Here is a 25,454-nt window from a genome sequence, read left to right on the forward strand (position 1 = left end):
AAAAAATGTGTTTCTGAACTTTTGAGATGAGGATTCATAATTACTGCTCTCAAATAATCCCTCTTATTCATTCAAAAAAGATTCAATTTTAAATAATTTATCATTGCTAATGGCAGAAGAAATATTAAGATGTAATTGATTTGAAATTTTAAGTTTTTTTTAATTTTATCTGCAAGTTTGGAAGTTTTTCCGTTTCTAAATTTGAAATAAAGACTTTATGTAAACTTAAAATATTTTCATTACACAAAACCTCCGAGAAAATAAATTTTTCAATCACTAAAAAATATTTTCTGATAACATTTTATTACAGATAAACCATTCAAAAAAAACTATTTTCAAGTAAAGCCTTTTGAAATTAAATTCATGCAAGCATTAGTCAGAAGGAACTATTCCTCTGTAATAATGCCATCCACAAAACAGGAAGTGGAAGCCAAAAAGGAAATTGTTTTAGTAAAAATAACCATAAAATGATTATATATATGCAATTATTAGTTGTTCAAATTATTAAAATTTTTAACATTAACTAGTTTTGTTAGAATTTCAATAAAATTTTTTTCTATTCTGCAGTAAATGAAAAACAAAAAAAAAAAAAACACAAAACAACAAAAACTTTAACAAAATACTCATCTCCGTTTTATTGATTTGTCTAATAAGCACAGTACATAAAAAACTTTTCAACAATTCTTACACTCAAATAAGGAGATGACTTTTTGTACAAAATATATTTACAAATTTTTTTTTTTTCAGCTTGTGACAAACCATGAAAATGTGCACATTTTTCCCCCTTCAAGTTCATTAAAAGGTTTCCCATTTATAGAATCAAAGTTTTTTTGTTTTTTTTAGTTGTAATTCATGGTCATAATGTGGACATTTAAGGAGGGGAGGTACTGGAACTCTTACATTTAAATTTTGGTATCAATAACTGAATGGTTAGAAATCCTAAAGAAAACGACCCAACCCTATTTTCCAAGTTGATTCAATCACAATGAAATGAAAATATTCCAATTTTAGCTGACAACTTTTATCTATTAATGTGTTAGCCTTACAAAATGAAAGGACAGCAATTTTTCATTATTGTTAAAACAAAAGAAAAAAGAAAAAAAAAAAAATGGAAACAAGGGTTACATTTTCCTTCAAGAAATAACTATTCATGACAAATTGTTTAAAACCAAAATTTATTAAATGAGAGGATACAAGGCAGTTGGAAATCAACAAATAGAGAAGCACCCCCACCCTCCCATGGCCAAACTGTAGTCTTCTACTTACCAGACAGAGCAGTAGTATCACTTTTAAAAAATCTTCTTGTGCAGTTAACGGAGAGAGGTGGGGGTAGAGAAAAACCTTAAAAATCCCAACCCCTGACCCTCCAATTGTTGCATCACTATTATTAGTTGCTGCATGTGGCGGTGACTGCAGGAGCAGGGTGGTGTCATTTCCTTTTTAAACAAACATTAAGCTAAACTGTCTCTAGGCCAGCAAACAAGAGAAATATATGGCCGACCAAAGCAATTTGGCTGCACAAAAAACTTGTGGAATGATGGTTTTTTCCAGTTGAACTTCAAAGGTTAAAAAAAAAAAATTTTTTTTTTTATAATATAAGTTAGAACTGAGAAAATTAATCACCGGCTGTCCTCTTAATTGGGAGAAAAAAAAGATCCCCTCTCCTCCCAAAAACCCCCTGCGGTGACAGCATCTGACACCCTGTAAATGATTTGTACCATGGGAAAATTGATTTTTTTTTTTTTTTTTTTTTTATTTTTTTAAATCTGTAATAGAACAACTTTACCCCCATTTTTTTTGGTGGCCATGTCTTTTTGGCAAGTTTTTCTTTTTGATTACACAATCTGGTGGCCATCAACACAAAATAAGCAGAAACAGGCACAATTCAAAAGATGATTGGCCCATACGCAAAGATGAGAAATAAAGTTCAAATAAAAATTGGCTCTCAGTTTATGCAATAAGTTTAAATTCATTTGGAAAAAAAATAAAAAAATCTAAGAATTTTTGGCACATTATCAATTTTGGAAACCTAAACCCAATTTCTTTCTAAACTCACTTACCTTTCAATTTTTTATTTTTAAGTAACTTTCTTAAAAATTGATTTATCTAAAAATCTTTTAAATCCTACAAGACAAATTCTCTTTAAGCTTATAATTCAAACGTCCATTTCAAATAGTTAAATATTTCTCGCAATACTTTTTTTTTTTTTTTACAAGGTTTATAATGAAAGAGAAAAACTAAGATCATTCCCATGGTACAGTTACGGAGCGAGAGGACTGGAGAGAACAAAAAACATTAAATGGTTAGATACACTAAGATGTGCATTTCCCCCCAAAAATAATGAAGATAAAAATAAAGAGGCCTGCTCACTAAAAATGCATAGAATCAAAATTACAAATGGAATGAAACTAAAGGGGAAGAGAGAAAAAGTTGGTTTTGGAGAAACATTTTAATTTTCTCCAATTGATGAAAAACAAAAACATGCAGCTGGTGAAAATAATGAAATGACGGTTTTATATTTTGCAGCATCTTCTATGTACAACAATTGGAACCTAAGTGATGATTGGTCTTCTCTCTTAACGATATTGGTAGTTATAACTTGTGGGTGGGGGAGGTGGAGGGTTGGTTGATTTCCCTGGTGGGGGAGGAGGAGGGGGAGGAGCCTGCTGCTGCGATGAGTTTCCACCGGGTTGATTCTGCATCCATTGACTGTACATATAAGCCATGTTCTGTAAGTTTTGCAAGTTCTGTGTACCGTTTCCAGCGGCAGAGGGATTACCATTCTGTTGGGCAGGGGTCGAACTCGTGGCAGGGGGCGCAGCTGGTGCACTGCCATAACCATTCATCGAATATGAATTACTTTGTGACTTTTGAGAACCATATTGTCCAGTTGGTGGCACAGGTCGGGAATTATTTGGGGGAGGGTAGCTGGAGCTATTCTGGGTAGAGTAGCCAGACTTTGGACCAGTAACAGCATTAGCAGAATTGTTATTATATGTTGGTTTTGAATACATGTTAGCACCACCGTAACCGCCAGGTTTATTAAGAGAAGATCCGTAACTTCCGACATTATTGTAATTACCCCCAGAACTGCTGCCACCAGAAAACCGGTTTCGATCTGTACTGCCCGGTTTAGCTGACCCAAATGAACCTCGTGACTGGCTACTTCCAAATGATCCTGACCCAGAAGAGCCACCGTAACCACCCCGAGAGGAACCCCCACGGTCCCGACCACTACCATAGCTGCTGCCACGAGAACCACCTCCACGATCGCCACGGCTGCCACTAGAACCAAAGCGACCACTATCTCTTTCCCGGCCACCTCTGTAGCGACTGCGACCTAGAAAGAGAAAGAAAAATTGTTTTTGTTCAGGTTTAAATTTAACATTTGTAATTATATAACCGAGAAGTAGTCAAGAAATGACATTTATGAAAGAAAAAATTGTAAAAATTTTTAATTAAAAAGGTTTGCTGTTTAGTGTTATAGCGTTCTCTCCTGCATTTTTTTTTAAATCTCATATCCAAGGTTTTCTGTGTGATGTCTTGTGAATTGACTATGTGTTCGTTTTGGCTTTACCGCACGGGTTTTTAAAATGCGTGTCTATGGAATGTGTATGGTTAGGGTTGACTGAAGATTGAAATAGGAGAGCCATTTTGCTTCGTTGGTCGAACTGAACAAGAAAAGAGTCACCAGCAAACTGGGAGATGGTGGTTGTTTTACATATCAACCTTTTTAGAGGTTATTTAATGCTGAATCCATTTTAGAAAAAAATTATGCTTTAAGTTCTTTATATCTTCAAATACTCATGGTGTTTGAGTTTGTAGAGGAAATTTTTTTAACTTTGCAGAACATGGAGTTTGGCAATGGGAAAGCCCCCCCCCCCAAAAAAAAAAACCAAACCCATCCATGTTTGATGCATTTTAGGTCAGAAACAAAGTATCTTTTAGATAGCCAGATTTGATAGCACCCAGTGACGGAGAAACCGTGTGTAATACATATAAAAATGATTTTAACAAAAAAAAAAAAAAAAGGTATAATTAAGCATGAGCTTATGTTTAACAATGTTTAAATATATTAGCAATAAATAGTGGGGGAAAAAAAAAAAAAAAAAATCATTGCTCAAGAAACAAATGTATCGTCCTTGCAAATCCCACATTCTATAGAGAAAATGAGAGATCGAAGAAGAATTTATTTTATCACTTTCAACTTGGCACCTTTACTAATTATGCAAGACACACTTAAGTTTCAAGTGAAATAGAAAAAAAAACAAAAAAAAAAAAAAACAAACAAACAGGAATACATAAATTACCTTTTCCAAATATTCCTCTGGCACTCTCTGCCAGTTGTGTGAGTTTAGGGTTGATGGCCTGGTTAGCTTCTTTAAGGACAGACATTAAGTCCACTGCCTGCTTCATATTGGCAGGAGTGAAGAAAGTGTACGCAGTGCCAGTATTGTTGCTTCGAGCAGTTCGACCAATACGGTGAACATAGTCCTCTGAGGTGGCAGGGTAGTCAAAGTTTATCACAAATTTTATATCATCCACATCTGTAAAATTGTTACAGGGCATTGCAAGGAAAACCCCCATAACAAAGAGAAAGGCAAAATATTAGTAAGACGAAGGGATGATTTACCTGGAGTCTGAAATGAGAAGGCATCCATTATCTCTAGGCAGCATTAAAACATGGAAACCAACAAGAATGCACACTCCCACAAGCTTGATTGAGTTTAGAAAAGTCCGGGTTTCTTTTTTGTTTTTAAGTTAATTTTTTTTTTTTTAAATAGACGTTTCGTCTTAGTTAGGGCCAAGAGCTTACCCTGGGTAAGAAAAATAGTTACTTACCTTCAATGGTCATCCATCCTCTTCAGTTTCACTTTTGTCGATCTTCAACAAAAAGGGTGCTCTCTTTCTTACCTGTAACCCCAGGGTGTTTAGTTCCTGTCCCCAACTTATAAAATGTACCTGGACGTGCAGGCTAGCAACCAATTGAAAGAGGGAGCATGCATCCGGCTGGTGGGTGTGTGTGTTTTTTTCGTACTTTGCTCTCTCTCTCTCCTCATGACTGCTTTGCTGTTAACAGTAACACCAAGTTCTAGCATTGAAACAACTGTGTGGCGACTAGGCAACAGTTTTTGTGAGCTGACAGGGGCTGCGGTGGCGACGGCTCCAGGCTAACAATACGTACTGCCAGGGAATGGGGGGCAGGCCGGCCAGTTGCGGGGCACTTTGTCATTTCGCTCACACTCCATTGTGCAGACAGACTACTAAGCTTTTAGAAGAAGTTCAACGACAAGACACCGTTCAGCGAGGAAACAAAGTCCCATGTGCAGTGTTTTTTTTGTTGCTTTTTTAAAAAAACAGTAACGGTCCCTCATTTGCTGGCAGGTTTCCGACATGACTCCAGCAGGACAATTGAGAGTGGGAAACGAGTAGGAAGGACGAGACAAATTGTCCAACAAAAAAATCTCTCAACTTCTTAGCATCCAGTGAGCGACGGGCTGCAATGCTGAGAAGTCCTTGTGCTTTTTCGGAGTGAGGAGGAAGGTGGCTGCAGTTTTTTTTTTCCAAGCTAAAAAACACATGACATTGCGTGTTGCTACGAATCAGGAAACACCATCGACAAGGTAGAAGTAGAGATAGACAATTTTTACCAACAGGAAGTCTTAAGTTCAAACCAAAACGATCCAAAATTGGATGTCACCAATTTGTCACAAAAAGAATTTGTTTAACTTGATAGAGACGATGCAATTATTGGTTGAAAATGAAAAGTAGGTTGGTTCAAGATTAAAAGAATATTTAAATTTCTCAGTAAAGAAAGTTTTTATCAAAAACCAACACAGCACCAAGAAGAATTTAGAAAATTAATTTTTCCATTTTAAACAGCGCAATAAAATGTAAAAATTAAAAGTAAATTAAGCCAGGTTTAGGAGGGGAGAAAAAAAGGAAAAAAATTTTTTAAATTAGTACAAACATTAGGCAGAAATTGAAAAAGTTGAGAGGTAAAGGGTGGGGTCTGCTTAGAGTCATAAAAAAAAAAAAAATCACATGAAAATACAGTTATTCGACAGGGAAAATGGTTCTAATTTATAGTTTTAGATTAAAAGACTGCTACTGTTCAAAAAAAGTCTAGCCTAATCATTTAAGAGAAAAGGAAAAATTGTCAAAATGGGAGTGAGAGAAAGAAAATGACAAGAAACCAGCGATGTTCCATTTACAAAGTTATGTTAGGAAATTAAACTGAAAAACACACTGGCTATATAAGTTATCACTCAGGATTTTTCAAAATTATTCTAATTTGGGATGTGTATATATATATATATATATATATATATATAAAAAAGTTACGTTTGCTTTGTAGGGGGTTGTAGAGTTTGTAGGTAAAAATAAAGGCAGGTGGATTGGGAGTAGAGGTAACAAATGGATAGAAAAAAAAAAAAAAAAAATCACTGCAATTTTCAGGATTGATCTCCCACCCTCTTTTTGATCCAAGGTGTTTCCAGACATTATAGCAACACTATTACAGCTTACCAGATTGTGAGTGGTGAACTCCTACTCCCAACATCGTCTATCTTAAGCATTTCTCATCCTTTCCAAGCTTAGATTGGTTCCCTTCTCATTAAAAAAAAAAAAAAAGGAAAAGAAATGCAACCCATCCCGTTCAATATGTCATGTTTTTTTCTTTCTTTTTTCTTTTTCCATCTTGCAGCTGTTTTCTCTTTTCCTGTCGAGTTCAAGCCTCAGCAATGTAAAGTCCAAGACACCCAAACTGGTCTCGGGTGTGGCATTATCTTGAGAAGGCCAATGTTATTCTCCAGGGGAAGAAGAAAAAATATCACCACCTCTTTTCCTCAAGCCAGGTTTAGGAAGGGGGGGAAAAAAAAAAAAGAAAAAAAAAAGTTAAAAGGAAAAAAAAAAAAAAAATTTTTTTTTTTTTTTTGGTCAGCACACTAACATACGTAGTATCGAGAGTATTTTTGTTTTCTGGATGTCAACAACTGAAGAGGAAAAGTCTCATTTTCCCCGCAGCTCTTGAGAGTAGTCATGCCGGTTCAGCCTGCATCAGTAACCTTTAACGATCCCCTGCCAAAAGAGACTTAGAACTTATTACTGCGACATTAAAGCAGAAGAGAAAGTTACACATCTTAAAAATCGACTTCACTCACACTCGATTCAACAAATTACATCTTACACATTCAACTATTTTGAGATTAACTTCAAAAATTGATGCATTTTAATCAATTTAATGAAAATAAAAACTAATTTAAAATTTAATCATTTTTTTTTTTTTTTTTCAAAGTTAATTCTATTAAAACACTGCAATAAGTTGAGTGCAATTGACTTTCGATTATGAACTAATAAAAGATCAGAATAAAATATTTTATGAAAAGTAAAAAACTTAAATCTAAACAGCAAAGAAAGCGTTTTCATCAAATACAAACCTAAACCTCGGGATGCAACATCTGTAGCAATCATGATTGGTATACGCCCAGTTCGGAATTCTGGGGAGAGGAAAAAAAAAAAAAAAAAAAAAAAAAAAAAAAAAGAAAAATTAACACAATGAAATAAACAGCTTTTGAAAATTTACAGCATTTAAATTGATAATTACACGTCTAGAAAGCACACTTAATTTTTTCATCTTTAATCGGTTTAGTAAAGAAATAATTATAGAGATGAATGACCGACCCCCTTTAGAAAGGTATTATATACAAACCTTTAGAAAGGTATTATATACAAACCTTTAGAAAGGTATTATATACAAACCTTTAGAAAGGTATTATATACAAACCTTTAGAAAGGTATTATATACAAACCTTTAGAAAGGTATTATATACAAACCTTTAGAAAGGTATTATATACAAACCTTTAGAAAGGTATTATATACAAAACTCAACTACTGATTTGAATGCACACGATTTGTAAGATTAACAACTGAAACAACAAAAAATGCAATCACACATACAATTGTGACACTTTTCTTTATATTTGCATCAAAATTAAAATGCTTATCAAAAATATTAAAATGTAAAATAATCTAATATATAAAAGGCAAATGAGGACTAAAAAATTTTTTTACTTACCACTAAGGACCCAATCTCGTTCTGGCTGTGATTTATCACCATGAATCGCCATTACAGGCCAACTAAAAAAAAAAAAAAAAAAGGGGGGGGTTAGAAATTGCGACAACAGATTTGTTTTTGATTTCTCAACAGAAAAAGGCATTCGTACACAATTCATAAATTATGATTCTGGTATAATTAAAAATAATCTTTGCTTCTACATGATATTCTTATCCAAGTGAAAACTCATGTCATCTAGTTTACGTGTGTACTTACGATAGCATAATTAAAGAAACAACAACCACTAAAAGCTAAAAGACATTAATATTGTGTGGTTGAGAGGCAAGAGAAAGGTGAGCGACTTGTTTAATTACGGAAAAGTTTTTCATGGGCCGCCATAAGTTGCCAATCTGCCGGATGACTAAAGAGAACATGAGTTACTGCACACTCATCAAGAATGTCTTCAAGAAGTTAAGGTAGCGGCTTTGTTGAAAGAACTCAAGTATAGGTCTGCAGGGATGCCAAGGGTCTCCTGATGAAAATAATTTTGACCAGCAGGAAAATCTGCAAAAAACACTGAGGAGGTTCTTGTTTTAAACTATACAAAGTTTCTCTTCTCTATCATAGTTCTTAGCATAATCTCCAGTTAGGGGAAAGTGAGGGAGCTTATGCCTGTTCTTCCTTTAAAAATGCTCTGAGAGTCATTACCTAGATCTACCAGAGTGTGAAAAACGTGGATTGACAAGATCACGGTTGAATGTCCCCTCCGTCTTTCAGCAGGACCTCACCCCTACACACGACCAAAACAATCCAGGCGTGGCTGTTGGTTGCTCCACCTGTGGCTGCCCTCCTCAACCGATACAACCCGTTTCTTTTAGGGAGCACGATTGAGGCCAAAACCAATAAGCATGCTTACAATGTGGTTAATCGTCTGAAGGCTGCCAATATGGAGATAGTTGCAGCAGTTACATTGAAAGATACCTGCTGCCAAATACAACTTTTGTCAAGTGTTGGATTTTGCTGTAACATCTTATAAAAATACAAATATAGCGTTAGATTAAAGAGTCAGTTTGTTAACAGATTTTTAGTTTGAAAAACAAAATGGCTTACCCGTCTCGTTTCATTCGTCGCTGTAATTCATCAGCTCGCCTTTTTGTTTCTACAAACACAAGAGTCTTGTTTTCTTTTTCATTCATTATTTCCTCAAGTAATTTTACAAGTCTGAAAAAAAAAAAAAAAAAAAAATTTATAGGTTATATTTATATACACAAAAAAGAATCACCATTAATAATATAACCCGCCTCCATTCATAGAAACTAATACAGAAACATCCTCTTCCTAATGACAGCAACACTAATATAAAGCCTTCAAGGGAAAGTGATCATGAAATATTGTTTTATAGAATACGAAAAAATGGAGAGGAATCAACTTACTTGTGGTCCTTTTCAGATTCATTGCAAACGTCAATGATCTGTAAAATGTTGTGATTCGCACTGAGCTGCAAAGCACCAATATTGATCTGTATGTAGTCTTTAAGAAATTCTTCTGCTAACGATCGCACTTCTTTTGGCCATGTTGCACTCCACATAAGGACTTGACGATCCGGCTGTAAAATGACGCACAATACAGAGGAAAAAAGATTAGAATTCAAACTTTAAAAAAATCCAAATTATAAAATTTCACAACGCAAGGTGTTACTTTTCTCTTGTTTAATTGAATATTTCATTTCTAAGCATTACAATTAAAACTAATGACAAAGCGCACACATACAATTAAAACTAATGACAAAGCGCACACATACAATTAAAACTAATGACAAAGCGCACACATACAATTAAAACTAATGACAAAGCGCACACATACAATTAAAACTAATGACAAAAAGCGCACACATACAATTAAAACTAATGACAAAGCGCACACATACAATTAAAACTAATGACAAAGCGCACACATACAATTAAAACTAATGACAAAAAGCGCACACATACAATTAAAACTAATGACAAAAAGCGCACACATACAATTAAAACTAATGACAAAGCGCACACATACAATTAAAACTAATGACAAAGCGCACACATACAATTAAAACTAATGACAAAGCGCACACATACAATTAAAACTAATGACAAAAAGCGCACACATACAATTAAAACTAATGACAAAAAGCGCACACATACAATTAAAACTAATGACAAAAAGCGCACACATACAATTAAAACTAATGACAAAAAGCGCACACATACAATTAAAACTAATGACAAAAAGCGCACACATACAATTAAAACTAATGACAAAAAGCGCACACATACAATTAAAACTAATGACAAAGCGCACACATACAATTAAAACTAATGACAAAGCGCACACTTACCCGAACTTGTTCCATTATTTTTCTAATCTGAGGTTCAAATCCCATGTCCAGCATACGATCAGCTTCATCCATGACTAGATACGTCGTTCGGCGTAAATTCGTCTTGCCAGCTTCCAAGAAGTCTATAAGCCGGCCAGGAGTAGCAATACAAATTTCAGCACCTTAAAAATAACATTAGATGTGATTATATTTTTCGAGTTGATGTGCAATGCCAAAAAATAATCAATGTAATACAAGTTTTCATTCAACGTAACTCATGAGAATCGATTGCTCACCTCTTTCTAAATCTCTGATCTGGGGTCCTTTGGGAGCGCCACCATAAACACAACAGTTACGCACTTTGGAATGTCTTCCAAATTCTATTGCAACTTCCTGCACTTGCTGTGCAAGTTCTCTAGTTGGCACAAGAACAAGACACTGAAAAAGACAAAACATGTAAGTACTTTAGAGATATTTTTAATAATATTTACGTGTGTATAAATTCATTAAATGAAACTAAGATTATTTGACTATCTTTGGTCCAATTGAAATCAAAATAAGATGGACCTAGATAACATTTAAGCCAACATATAAAAATTTGATTCTAACTAGCCATTTTTCTTTTTAATTATCGTTGTACTATGTTATTGACACCATTAAATGTACTTTGCTAGTTTTTCCACCCAAAACAATTGGTAATAGGGAATGTTTCAATTATGATAAAAAGAGGAATCACTCATATTTAATCGAATACTGAAGCCATGTTCTTTTGAAAGCTTTTCGTATTCACAACTGAATAAAAATGAATCGTCAACGAATGCAGCTAATCTACTATGAAATCTACTATAACATCGAAAGGTAAAAAAAAAAAAAACTTACAATTGGTCCATCACCTCGTTCTAAATATGGTTGATGATTTATATGCACTATTGCAGGGAGAAGAAACTGTAATGAAAATGGGAAGACATTTGTAATATTTAACAGAATTTTTTTTTTTTACAGTAAAAAGGTTCAAAATATTCTAAGAAAAAAAATTATTTAAATGTAAAAAAAAAAAAAAAAAAAAAAAAAAAAAAAATGTTTTTGTATAGTTTCAGCACAGATTTCTAAAAGATCTTGTAAAATTCAAAATTGTTAATTTAGAATTATTCATTTAAAATTTTAAAATTACACATGCAGAAAAAAAAAATTTAAAAAAAAAAAAAAGTTAAATGTATGACTTACACCTAATGTTTTTCCTGAGCCGGTCCTAGCAATTCCTACAATATCTCTCCCTGAGAGAGCAATGGGCCAACCTACAGACTGTATTGGTGTCGGGTCAGAGAAACCACATTTTGAAATACCAGCCATTACATAATCTGGAAATTATACATAAAAAACATTTAAAATACAAATTTAAGATAAAACACAATATTAAATATATTTCTTAAGATTTAAATATTTGAGAAAAATCAAAAAGAGAAACAATGTTGGTTGCCTTACCTGGATAACCGGCTTCCTCAAATGAAAATATGGCTTTTGGTGTATTTCTACCACGAATTGTTGTGTCATGTGTATTGAGGAAGTCCTGAATTTCTTCCTGTAACAATTAAACATGTCTAATTAGTAAAGGTGCATAGAATCCACATTGTTTATATATATACACACACATATATATATATATATATATATATATATATATATATATATATATATATATATACACATGCAAACAATCCGTTTTAATTTATGAAAATAATGGTTTACTTTGAAATTACAAACGTTTAACATTTGGATGGTCAATATAAATGGAGTACAAAATAAAAATCAGATTTTAAACTTTCAGAAATACATGTTATAATCATGTTGACACACTAGTTCTTGTTTGATCAATGGTTAAGCAACATTTAGCCTGGTAGGTACCATATGGGTGACCATCTAGAAATAATAAGCATTATATATAGGATGTTGACGCCTCCCAGAAAAAGCAGCAAAAACCTACGGGAGATATACATGGGACTGGTGACTGTTTGTGAATTTCATACCACCATGAAATTTCCTCCTCCTGAGGAAGCCTGTTCAATCTGCCTAGGGTGAGTGCCAGTCTGGTTTCTGAAATTCTTTATAACCATTTTTGTTTTGGTAATTTAGCAGTACAAAAATACTTTTGCTTTTAAACATTGTCAATTAAAAGTAGTAACCACTTTAAGAATAACATAAAAGCAAAAATTATTTCCATTTTTTTGATATTGTTTGATTATTAAATTGTTCTAAAGCTGATTTTGTTAGTCCTAATCAATAAAGTTATTGAATGTAAATAAAAAACTATCAATAAATAATTTTATATTTTAATATTCAAAATGCATTATGAATTTCATTTTCTATTTTCAGTACTTAATTTTGTTTTTGAACACTTGAGTAAATATAAAATAAAATGTTTTCAGATTGGAATTCGAGGGGTCATCAAATGACTATTGAGTACTTTTGTAGTTTTGATGAAATTACATGGAGAAACTATTCTGTACTTGGAATTTAATAAACAGATACAATAAAAAGAGAAAAGCAGGGTCTATAAAGTCTACAGAAAAATAAACATTTTTATAAGTTCCGGAAAATTTGTATTTTTGGCTTCTCTTACAAGAGCTGCAATTATTTTCATCAGGTAGACTTTCAAACACCACAGGTTTGATATGCGGGTTGTATTTCTCTTTTTTGTACAGCTGATTAGAATAGAGTTGCTGAGTAGGTGCAGCTTCTGTCTAATTCTTTAGAGATTACATTTTGTTATTTTGACAACAATCGGGCGTCAATTTAAAGCAAATGGTAATGAAATCGTATAGAAGTGGATAATGTGTGTGTATTAAAAATGTCAGAAGTACTTGAACCTTTTGTTTTAAAGATTTTCTTTTTAAAACTTAACAAAATAAGGTGTTATTCTTTATACCATCAAGCCATCTTTTATAGCATATCCTCAATATCAACAAAAGTGGTTCAGAGTGAATGGTATAATTTACCGATTAATTTCTGTTTTTGTTCATAAAAGCAAAATTAGATATTTTCACCAATTAACATTAAACTAAATTTTTATTTTTTTATATTTTTTAGTTCAAACAAAAATGCAATTCTTTTTTAATCAAATCGAGTAATGTGAACAAAATTTTTCAGATCATTTAAGTACGTTTTTTTTCACAAATCATTAAAATTTGAAGCAGATAAGGACAATTCTTTATAAATGTATTATTTAATTTCGGAATATCATAAATCAAATTTTTACCAGTTCTTTCGGGTTGATATGCAAACTTGATGTATTCTTTCCTAACAGAGCTAAAATGCTTGTCAAATTTGGCAGACGTGTGCAACAAAACTCTCTCCATTTAAAAAGAATGGTGAAAGTCTACCCAGAAAATAGTTTTTATTTGAATTCCAAATTTCTACGCTTGATATTTTTATCACAAAGTTGATACAAATAAAAAGTCTACATAAGCAGCAGATGACTTACCATGGATCTATTTGTGACATTAATGTGTTCTCTGTAGAAATTCTTTTCAAATTTTGGGAGTCGTTGCAAATCCCATCTTGGTTTTCTCAGCCTTTCTCCTGGTTGGCTGTTTTTGTTGAGACGACCACCAGGGCCTCCCATGCTACCTCGGCCACCAAACCGCATGCCAACACCACCACGTGTTAAACTGAAGGACAAAAGTATTCATAACATTGTGAAAAAAAATTGAATAGAAAATTCAAAATTATCCAACAAAGATTTAAACATTTTCAGTATAAAAACAAGCATTATTAAACGGGGATTCTTTTTCTTACAGTAAAAAAACTAAAGGGAGATAGGTTTCCCCCACCCCTCACCAAACTTTCACGAAAAACATTTGTCTAGACAAAACCACTATCAATAGTTTCCCATACTCTTCATCTGTGCCTAAACCTAAACGTAGATTCCATGGACAAGGCTTCTTTTTTAGAACTGCACGCTTGTGGAACTCTTCCGATTACCTGCTTTCCAGATGACTACAATCCGATTGTCTTCAAGTCCAATGTAAACAATTTCTTAATGAACCGTCCCCCTAAGTAATCCTATTTACAAAACTCCCACTACTTATGTCTACTATGCGATAATCACATTGACCAATGTATACCCATTAACCCTCCGGGCCTTTATAAGTGGTTATTCCTGTATAAAAAGAAAAAAAACATTAATCACCATGCACAGTAGATGACATCATAAAGCAACCGCCAATTCTTTATGACGTCACACTGCTGGCAGCAACGCTATTTTTAAATATAAACTTCTTTGATAATTATGTGATGCACGTTTGATCAGTATGTTAAAAGTAAAACTATATTTTTCAATTAAAACCCAACATTGCTCAGAATAGTTTTATTTTCATAATTTTAACTAAAAAAAAAAATAAATAAAATAAAAAAAATAAAAAATGAAAACTAAATTAACTATCAATGAGTTGTACTTTTGTTTTTAAAGATCACACCATTTATATTTATGGTTGAATGTACAAAGTATAAAACTAAATCCATTTTCCTTTTCCAAAAATTTCATTTTTTTTTTATTGTTGCAAATCTATTTTACAGAATGTTTTAAAATTTAACTGGAAATCAAACTTAATTACAATAAATTAATTTATAAAAGGATAGAAAAATCAATATTTTTTTTTTTTTTTTTTTTTTTTTTTTTACAAAAAGGCACTGTTTATCATGGCCCAGAGGCCACTCAAGGATATGGGTTAATAAGATGATTCAGTAATCGATGGTAGTGGAATTAAAGAGAACGGTATATCAAGAATTTTTGTTACATTGGACTTGAAGACTACAAAATTGTAGTCAGCTGGAAAGCAGGCAAACAAAAGTTCCACAGGCGCGCAGTTCTAAGAAAGAAGCTTTGTTCATGGAATCTATGTTTTGGTTTAAGCACAGATAAAGAGTGGGGAGAATTATTGATAGTGGTTTCAGCTAATCGAGTGTTTTATGTGAAAATTTGGCAAGCGAGGAACCATAGATTGCAGCTCAGATGAGCACTTGCCATTAAAATAATGATAAAGCAGAGACAGGCTCGCAACATCTCTTCCGTGGGAAAGGGGTTGCAGGGAAGCGAAAAGGGCATTTTGAACTATGTCAAGACAGGATAAGCTGCTTCTAGCCCCTCCTGCCCAGATGTGGCAACAGTACTATCCTTGGACATACCTGACTTATAATTGCATCAGCAGGGAAATTTAATACAGCAGTAGAAGGATCCAACCATTTTTCCAGCAACCTTGGCAACAGATTTGATGTACGTCTTCCATTTCAGATTTAGGAGTAAAGGTCAGGTTCAAAAGCTTGTTAAAACATGGAGCCTCTCCAAGACGAGAGCCATTCATTTCAATTGATGCCAGATGGGGATCAGAATGTTGATGTAAAGATAGAAGCTTGGTTTAGATGCATTAAAAGTAACCAGCCGCCTTTTTCCCCATTGTACAATCAAGATCAGAGAGAACTTGGTCATTTACGGCCTTCAGTGTGTTGCCATAGATGGTAGTGTCATTAGCATAAATGTCTACAAATGATCTTTGGATGTGATTTGGGAGATCATTGATGTAGAAGAGTTGGGCGCAGGATGGACCCTTGAGGGACTCCAGCATTAATTTCTGCCCATCCACCACTACTCTTATGACCCTATCAGAGAGAAATGATTTAATAATTAAGACATTTCCAGCTATGCTATAGCTGGAGATCTTGTGAAGTAAACCTTTATGCCATACCCCATCAAAGGCCTTTGAAAGGTCAAGGGCAATTGCCTAGAAAGGAAGCCTCCGTCGAAAGATTCGCTAATTCTATGAGATAGAACTGTAGATCTAGCTGAACGGAAACCATATTACATGTCACTGAGGAAGTTATTTTTGCTGAGGTGGTTGACTACTTCTCTATTCAACAGATTCCAGCAACTTACTCATGACGCATAGGAGACTTATTGATCTGTACCGAGAGGGAAATGACCGATCACCTGAATTCTTAAATACAGGACATACTAAGGTTTTCCAGAGTGTTGGGAAGCAATTCTCCTTAAGACAACGCTTTAACAGCTTTGTATGGGAGCTAGTTCCGTTTGAATCTTTTTCATGACTATAACTGGAATCAAGGTTTTTGATTAGCTTTGCAACATCAAGCACAGATATTTATGTTGCATAGCGTGTTTTCTGATACAGGGGGGAAATACGAGGGTGTTGACGGCCTTGGTCACATAGGATAGAATTAGCTGCAAAGTTCTTGAGAAAGAGTTTGGCTTTGTCTGATGCTGACGAGATTACCTTAGGTCCATTGATGATGGTTGGGATAGAGCACATGCTTTCGTATTTTTTTTTTTTTTTGCTTCTAACTAACAAATACATTAGAGTACCTATTTACTATGCCTCCCCACGGGACAGAGTTAGACACCAGGGTCGTTTTTTTAACGTGGAGAAAAGGTAGAAAAATAAAAATTGTCTCAGCCGTGAAGGATTTCTCCTCCATCGAAAGAGAACAAGAAAATGAAGTGCAGCATCTGAAGAACAGATACTACACTTTGATCTTGACCAAAAGGCCAAGTGGTAGTAATGGAATTTTCAAGAAGAGAGAAAAAAAAAGAGACCCTCAAATAACAAAAACACAAACAAAAATGAGTCATGGGGTTCATACCATGTAAACGGTAAATTTGCGGCGGGTTTGATTATCAGATTCGTTGTCAGCGACCTCGAATACCCTTCAAAAATCAAATTAGAATGGTCTGTGTTCTGGTATAGGGTAAGGTAACATTTACCAAATTTTCTTATCTAACGCAAAACATTTCAAATCCGAATGCACTCAATTCAAAGACAAAGAAAAAAAACTTTGGTACTGGTCGCGATTAGAGTTCCCTGCCGAACACCCTAAAAAAACACTGACTTCTCCCTTAGTTGCCATAGTAACTAAACGTTCATCAATTTTTATCGACTTTGTTTTACTGTTTATGAATATTGAAATAAAAGACATTACTACACATCTAATAATATTTCACTTTTAATCACTTTTTTTTTTCTTTTTTAAATGACTACGTTTTTACTGTTTATGAATATTAAAAGAAAAATAATTACTAAACATTTATTAATAAAAAAAAATGGGTGCTAGTGCACTTATGATCCGCGCTATATTTTAAATCGTATTTCAAAGCTTAATTAAAGTTTAATTTTTTTTATTCAATTGTAAAGTTAAAACGTAGTCATTTAAAAAGAAAATGCTATTTAAAAAAGAAAAGAAAAAGTCGATAAAAGTGATTAAAAGTGAGATATTAATAAATGTGTAGTAATGTCTTATTTCAATATTCATAAACAGTAAAACAAAGTCGATAAAAATTCATGATCGTTTAGTTACTATGGCAACTAAGGGAGAAGTCAGTGTTTTTTTAGGGTGTTCGGCAGGGAACTCTAATCGCGACCAGTACCAAATTTTTTTTTAAAAAAGCGAGTAAAATTATTTTCCAACGAACGGTAACAAAAGTGCAAATAATGTAATTTTTTAAATACCGTAAATACCCCCCCCCCACTCTTCTAAAAATAACTGGTTTATTTTTCAGCTAAAGCACCATGAATGGTTTACTTTATTCTCGCTACGCTACACCGTAATCACGTGATGAAAAATTGGGAGACAAAAAGTCCAGGAGAACCGATAATAATTTCCTACTAGAGTTAATACACTACGGTCACTTAATATTAAGAAAAATCGGTGCAAGTTCTGAATTGCATGCCAAAAACGATAATTAAAAAGGCAAGAAAATAAAAATTATCAGTCATTAAACAAAGATGAAATATTAATAAAATTACGGAATTTGATCAAGTATTTTTTTTCAATTCAAGAATCACTAATTCGGAATATTTACAAGAAAAAAATATTTGAAAAAATCTCAAACTTTTCAGAAATCATTTTTTGGAGGTGATTCAATGTAAGTCACATGCGGAAACATTTTAAATATTTTTAGTTACATTTTTTTTATTTAATTTAAATCAAGATATACAAAAATCAAAATATTGAACAAAAATTGTATTAAAGTTAAAAAATTTGTTTTTTACGAAATCGATCGTATCCCGGCCATGGGAGATAACTCCAATAATCACCGCTTAAAGTTTAAACTTTGACGAGATTTTGAAACAGGGACAGACAAAAAATACCTAGATAAATATTTGTTTTTTTTTTCTTCCACTTATTTTACATAGTTGCTGCCCCTTTTTTTAACCCGTTTTTCATATTGTCCTTTATTCACCCTTTTATGTTTAAAGGCACCCTCACCCCTCCGGCCGTGAAACAGACAAGATGGCCGCGAGAAAATCGATTTCATTAAAATTAGTCAATGTTAAGTTTCTTTCCAACTCCAAAAACTTTAAAATGACCACCGTATTTAAATGTGGGGCAGATAAGTAGCTTTCATGATATGAAGAAATTTCTTTCAAAAAGTGGGGGATCACTTTCCGGTATTATTATACAAACACCGTGACAAATTTAACGTAAAATGAGCACCACTTTCTAACCTAGTAATTTATTCATATAAAACAAATTTAACTGATATTAGTTTTCAGCACCCGCCGAAAACCGGCGCTGTTTTTTTTTTTTTTTACTAAGAGATTCGTTCATTTTTCATAAATTAGGACGCTAATAATGCTGTCAGTAAGCTTACACGAACGGTTTACAAAAATATACTTTTGTTTTTCGTTCGTTTTTTTTAGGTGAGTATTCAAATCATAGAACTTGTATAGTTTTTAGCAGATGCTTCTGTAGTTTAATTAACCTAATTTCCGTAAGTAACGTGCCGACATTAACCATTAAAGCAGAAGAATCGATTAACTGACTGACAGCATAATTATTAGCATCCTAATCCTAAATTATGAGATGAAAGAAAAAAAATTAAAAAAGCGCTGGTTCCCCCCCCCCCCAATATCAGTTTAATTTGTTTATATGAAGAAATTACTAGGCGGCCAGAAAGTGGGTGCTCATTTTACGTCAAATTTATATAGGAAAGTGATCCCCCACTTTTTGAAAAAGTAATTTCTTCATCATGAAAACTACTTTATCTGCTCCAAATGTAAATGTGATATTCGTTTTTAGCACCACCGAAACCCCCATAAAAACGGTCATTTTAAAGTTTTTTTTTTTTGGGTGGGGGTGGGGGGGGGTTGGCACTTGACATTGACGAAATTTAATTTTCCTTTGAAGAAAAATAAAATAAAAATAAGTGAAATTTTTTCTGCGAACCTAATTCCATAACGGGTACGTACAATGTCTTGATTAAACTAAACAAGTACTTTCTATTTAAATTGGGATTAAATAGAAATCAAGATTTACTTCCCTTGTTTGGACCACGTGACTTAATTTTTTTCGCTCAAATTTAAATTAAATTTCAATTTTTCAGTAATAAAGAATATTCAGAGTCTCGATAGTTTAAAGAGCAGGTTTTTTTATAAAATTTTTACGAGGTTTCTGGGTGCACTTTTACCATGTATACATTTAAGAAAAAAAGCCAATGTGCACTAGAGAACCAACTAAAGACTTACCTATAAAAAGTTTTATTTTATTTTTAAGGTATTCCGGTCTGTTTTGGACAAACATCACATTTAAAATTGTCGCCGACAATTAGTTTTTACTAAAGACCTTTATCGCACACAAAAACCAACATAGAAACCAGCGAAAATATGGAATACATTTGATAAAAATCCTATTAAAAACTTGTTCACAATTTTAAATGTGATATTCGTTTAAAACAGAACATTAACAAAACTTTTGAAATCTTTAGTTGGTACTCCACTCCGCTGACGATAAAACAAGAGAAAAAAAACACACACACGTGTATTATGACATCACGATAAATTCTTCTGATTTTATAACAGCAAGAAGAGTTTTCAAAGTCTTTATTTCAAGTTTCGCATAAATTTGTTTTCTGCTGACTATTCTGCTTCACAATGAATGCCCTGGAAAAGTCTATTCTGACCAGTTTTAAAATTGACTGCTTTTCAGAAAATATTTTTTAACTTGCGAACGAAGGAATTCATAGTGAAGCAGAACAGTAAGCAAAAAACGGAAATAAAGGCATGCAAAACTTGAACAAAGCACACCGGCTAAGAATGGCTTTCTAAATTTATCGGATGTTAAAATGCACACGTGAAAAAGAAAAAAAAAATCCATAAAACCGATAGATAAATTTATGTTGTAAATAATTTAACAAATCTGGGATATTTTTTTCGTGACCAACAAACAGTACAATAGACAAAGAATGACCAATCTCCTCCACTTTTGATGACCTTGTGTCTTATTTGACCGAAAATTTAAATTATAATTCTGATTTTATATATATTTGCAAACAAAGTCCAGTGTCTTCCGTCCTGAATAGAAATTTTCCTAGATAGAGTTCAATTTGCTTCCATCTGGAATAGACGATTTTTGTAGGATTTTTTTTTTTTTTTGGGGGGGGGGGGGGTTACCAATATTAAAAATGAACTTGTCTGACTTCATCCTCGTGGAGAAGCACAATTATTTAGATATTGAAAATGATCGTATTCTTTTGGTACTAGTGCACTTATTGATCCGTGCTGAAATAAGGTTATTATTTAAAAAGCCATCCTTAACATGGAGAGAGGAGGAGGGTGTTTTGTAACTATTTATACTTTAACCTTACAATTGAAAAAAAAAAAAAAAAAAAACTTTAAACTTGGAACTACGATTTAAAAAATAGCGCGGATCATTAAGTGCACTAGCATCATACTTTTTTTTTTTTAATAGTTTTAATAATTGACAAAATCCAGATCTAAGAGGGGGAGATACTAAGCCAAATTATTTAAATAGTTTTAAATTTACCAGCAAAGGCGATTAGTTTGAGATGTTGCATTATATCTTAAAATAAATTATATTTTAAAAGAATCGGACGAAAAAAAAAAAAAAAAAAAAAAAAAAAAATCTTGCTTATACAGATTGAAAAATATCAAAATAAAATAAAAACAAAAAAAAAACACGTCTAAAAAAATAAAGGAATTTGATCAAATACTTTTGTAGAAGAGGCGATTGGTTGAAGAGATTGACCGGACATTTTCTGGAAATTAACAAGGATGTCCGTAAGACCGACAAGGTCATGTTGAACAGAGAAGATAGACGAATTAGAAAGAGAGTAAGACTTTCAGGAGAGAGAGATATTGTATTATCAGATAGAGGGAGGGTGGGTACAATATGAGATAGAGATATAGTAGTACGAGATATAGAGAGGTAAGTTGTATGAGAGAGAGTAAATGAAAAAGTTTCGTCATTCATAATTATTTCGGTTACTTGTAGTAGTAGTAGTAGTAGTAGTAGGAGGTATTGAAAAGTAGGAAGGAGTGGCCAAAGGAAGAGTAACACAAAGAGAGAGTAGGAGGGAAAGAGAAAGTCACTCTTCATGAAAAAAAAAAAAAAAAAAAAAAAAAAAATGAATGACTCAATTTAAAAAATTAACACCATAAAAAACAATTAACATTTAATTAAAATAAGAAAATATGAAAAGTTGTAACAAAATCTTTTATATTTATACTAACAGTAAGTAGAAATAATAAAAAATAAATATAAGAAAAACGCCCAGCAGGCGTAGACATTTTTAATCAATCATTATATAATCAAAACGTATTTAAATATATATTTTATTTTAGGATGAATTTTAGAGATTACAATATTTCCTAAAGGTACTCAAATTTGAAAAAGGGTAATTTTTTTTTTTTAAATATTTAAATTTTATAGCGACATTCATTTTTTTTTCTCCACAGTAAACAATTTTTTTCTTTTTAAAATCTTATGTAGGCGTAACCGTCTACTCGACATGCTAAAATCTTCACGTGAAAAGTCAATATTCTGAATTTTTGTAAAAGGTTCCGTTAAAAGAAATGAAAATAGTTTTTATTATTGAAATTATCACGTGTAAAATATTACCAAGAAATAAAATCTAAAATAAATCTGAAATACGACTTGGTAGCCATTTTTTTCCTTTCATATATCTACGTCATAAAATCAACAAGGTTTTTTTTTCATGAAGACGGGAGGGATGGATATATATATATATATATATATATATTATATATATATATAGTCCGTTTGTAAATTTATTCGCAAAAGCAAATAATTTACAATTATTTCAAAATCAAACGCGTCGTAAGAAAAATAACGACGTAGAATAAACGCTTTTGTAGAATCAGCAAATAAATTACTTCAACTACAAAATTTAGAAATACATTTAAAGTTTAAATTAGGGCGATTTTTTTTTTAAACTAAAAATGAAAAAAAAAAAAAGTTTTTAAGGGGGGTTAAAAATCGGAATCGGCAATGAATATTTTCTTTGAAATCTATAAGAGGAAAAATATGGAAATAAGTTTTAATATTTTTTAAACTTTAAATATTAACATATATAAGTACTTTTTTTTTTTACGAACCTTGAAAACATTGTAGAAAATCGTGCTAAGCCTAGAACATTTGCGGACATTAAAATTTAGATATATTTTTTTAAATATATATAAATATAAAATTAAATATTTTGTAGTAATATATATTAAGAATTAATATACAATAAACAAAGTATAAATATTTTCTTTTTCAAATAAATATTAAATGGATAATATTTTTAGAATAAGTATGGCCGCAACTGCCTGACTTGATGGAATGATAAAAAAAAATCGTTTCGTCTTCCTTAAATCTCATTTGCATAAATTATGCAAATTAGATGCAAAACACCAGCAGGAGTCGATCACGTGATCAATAAAACAAAATGGAGGACATTACTAACTAAAGAACTATTTTTTCGCGAGAACTTGTTAATTAGATTTTTTTTAGACACATTTAATTTTATATTAGCGTTAAAAGTATAACTATATTAAATTAAAATATATAAAATAAGAATTTTTTTTTTTTTTAACAAAATGGACAGAATTATTCGTATTTGAAGCAGACATTTTGGAGAATTTGTAAATCGTTTGTAGTTTACTTCCTAATTTTTATTATTTTTTTTAAAAGCACACTAATTTCTAAATTATTTAAAAAATCATAAGCATAAAAAATAAAATTTAAGATGTATGGTTAGAGACATGTGAAATTGGTATGCAATTAAAACAAAATGGACGACATCCTTAAACCAAAAAGAACTATTTTTAGACAGGAACTTGTTACTAATTTGAGATTAAAATTATATATAATATATATATATATATATATATATATAAATGAAAAGTGAAGACTAAATATTATTAAATATATAAAGAAAAAATGCATTTGAAAACCAACATTTGACAATTTAATATTTTACTTTCCTGTGTACATATATTATACATGAAACATTTAATTCTTTGAAAATGTAAAATATTGAGATGAAATTAAGGTACTAGTGCACTTATTGATCCGTGCTGAAATAAGAATGTTATTTAAAAAGCCATTCTTAACATGGGGAGGGTGTTTTGTACCTATTCTATACTTGAACCTTACAATTAAATAAAAAACCCATAAAACTTTAATTAAATTTGGAAATACGATTTAAAAAAATAGCGCGGATCAGTAAGTGCACTAGCACAAAAATTAAATTTATATTTAAGAACATGAAATCACCGTACAGTTAATTAGGTAAGATTATTGGGATTAATTAATAGTTTTGGATGAATTTCTTCGCCATTGCTTATAGAAAAAAATATAAAATAAATGTTAATGAAAAAAAAAAAAAACCCCTGAAAAATCTATCCCTAGACGAAGAACCAAATATTAAAAATTAAATCGACATGCAATGACTAACCAAAATATTTAGCTCAATCAACTGAATAATAAAAATAAACATAACAAAAACATTAAGTATTCAGTATATTAATTATCAATTTTCCAAATTTAGCAGTGTATATGGAACCGGTTATTATATGAGCATTTAAAAAAAAAAAAAAGTCAGACCATTCGAACCTCGTGTATACATTTTTCTCTAAAAATTATAACCAAGGGGAAGGGGGCTAAAACGAGCTTTAAACCCCGTATAAAATATTTTAACAATATCACAGAAATTGGAATTAATATATATATATATATATATATATATATATATATATATATATATATATATATATATATATATATATATATATATATAAACATTAATATTATTCCTTTAAGGGTGTTCACTTTAATTATTCTAGCTCCTTAAAATGATCGATATATATATATATATATATATATATATAAAAAGCATTTAAATAAATTTTATGATGCTGAAATAAAAACAGATTAAGATTAGAACATTTTTTTTTTCTCTACACACACAAAAAAAGGCGTTTAGATGTAGATCTAAAATATATTATACAGTAAATAATAAAAATTCTTTTAATAGGGAAAATAAATACATTACCCTTTTCTGTCGGCTCTGCCCGAATCATACGATCTTTCTCTTCTAGACATTTTTTTTATTTTATCTTTTAAGAAATTACTTATATATTATTAAATATGAAATCTATTTCAGCCTGTGCTTTCTTTGCAGTGAGCAACAAACTACTGGTTTTCGTTTCAGTCCTTTATATTAATGTAATTATATATAATTTAGTATATATATAATTTGTTTGTTTTTTTTTTTGAGTATTGAGGACGATAAGTTGGAGATTATTTTTTTTTTTTTTTTTACCCGATATTTTGGGGGGGTTCTTTCGTATTTTTTTTTTTTTTTTTTCTGTGGATTTCTCGATCAGTGGTGGAAGTTGCTCACTGTCTGGGAAAAACGCACCCGGAGCCGACAAAGCAAAAGCCGAATAACACCCGAAATTCCTACACGCAACTACGTCATCAAAAGACTACAGCAATCGACAGAAATCGTACACTAAAACGAACAAAATAACTACGAAAAAAATAACTTTGAAAAGATTCAATAAAATATATCTTTCTTTCTCGATTAAAATTGATTAAATTTGAACAATTGATGTTAAAATGAATCAGTTCAGAACTATTTTTTCAGGCGGAAGGTTGCTGGTTAAAAATTACAAAAAAGTTATCAAAAATTATCCAAAAAAAATTCGAAACTAATTTTCGACTTTTAT

The 25,454-nt window shown here is 31.8% G+C and overlaps 1 protein-coding gene across 3 annotated transcripts; it reads right to left on the reverse strand.

The window, feature by feature from the left end:
- Window positions 1–607: 607 nt before the first annotated feature.
- On the reverse strand, window positions 608–25,131 carry LOC145266593 (putative ATP-dependent RNA helicase DDX5). Of its 3 annotated transcripts, none has more exons than XM_080122443.1 (13): window positions 24,776–25,131; window positions 13,892–14,078; window positions 11,896–11,992; window positions 11,638–11,771; window positions 11,293–11,358; window positions 10,710–10,851; window positions 10,435–10,595; window positions 9,491–9,663; window positions 9,168–9,278; window positions 8,079–8,140; window positions 7,440–7,499; window positions 4,311–4,547; window positions 608–3,340 (listed from the first exon to the last, which is right to left on the reverse strand). In XM_080122443.1, exons 1-13 carry the CDS (start codon window positions 24,823–24,825, stop codon window positions 2,577–2,579), a joined length of 2,244 nt encoding a protein of 747 aa, XP_079978569.1. In that variant the 5' UTR covers window positions 24,826–25,131; the 3' UTR covers window positions 608–2,576. The 3 variants fall into 3 exon arrangements, with proteins under 3 accessions (XP_079978569.1, XP_079978570.1, XP_079978568.1); XM_080122444.1 differs by lacking the exon at window positions 24,776–25,131 and adding an exon at window positions 22,836–23,063; XM_080122442.1 differs by lacking the exon at window positions 24,776–25,131 and adding an exon at window positions 21,431–21,580.
- Between the last annotated feature and the right edge of the window lie 323 nt (window positions 25,132–25,454).

This window comes from Euprymna scolopes, chromosome 41 (genome assembly GCF_053919585.1).
Source record: "Euprymna scolopes isolate OS-2025 chromosome 41, ASM5391958v1, whole genome shotgun sequence".
In the NCBI taxonomy this organism is placed as follows: domain Eukaryota; kingdom Metazoa; phylum Mollusca; class Cephalopoda; order Sepiida; family Sepiolidae; genus Euprymna; species Euprymna scolopes.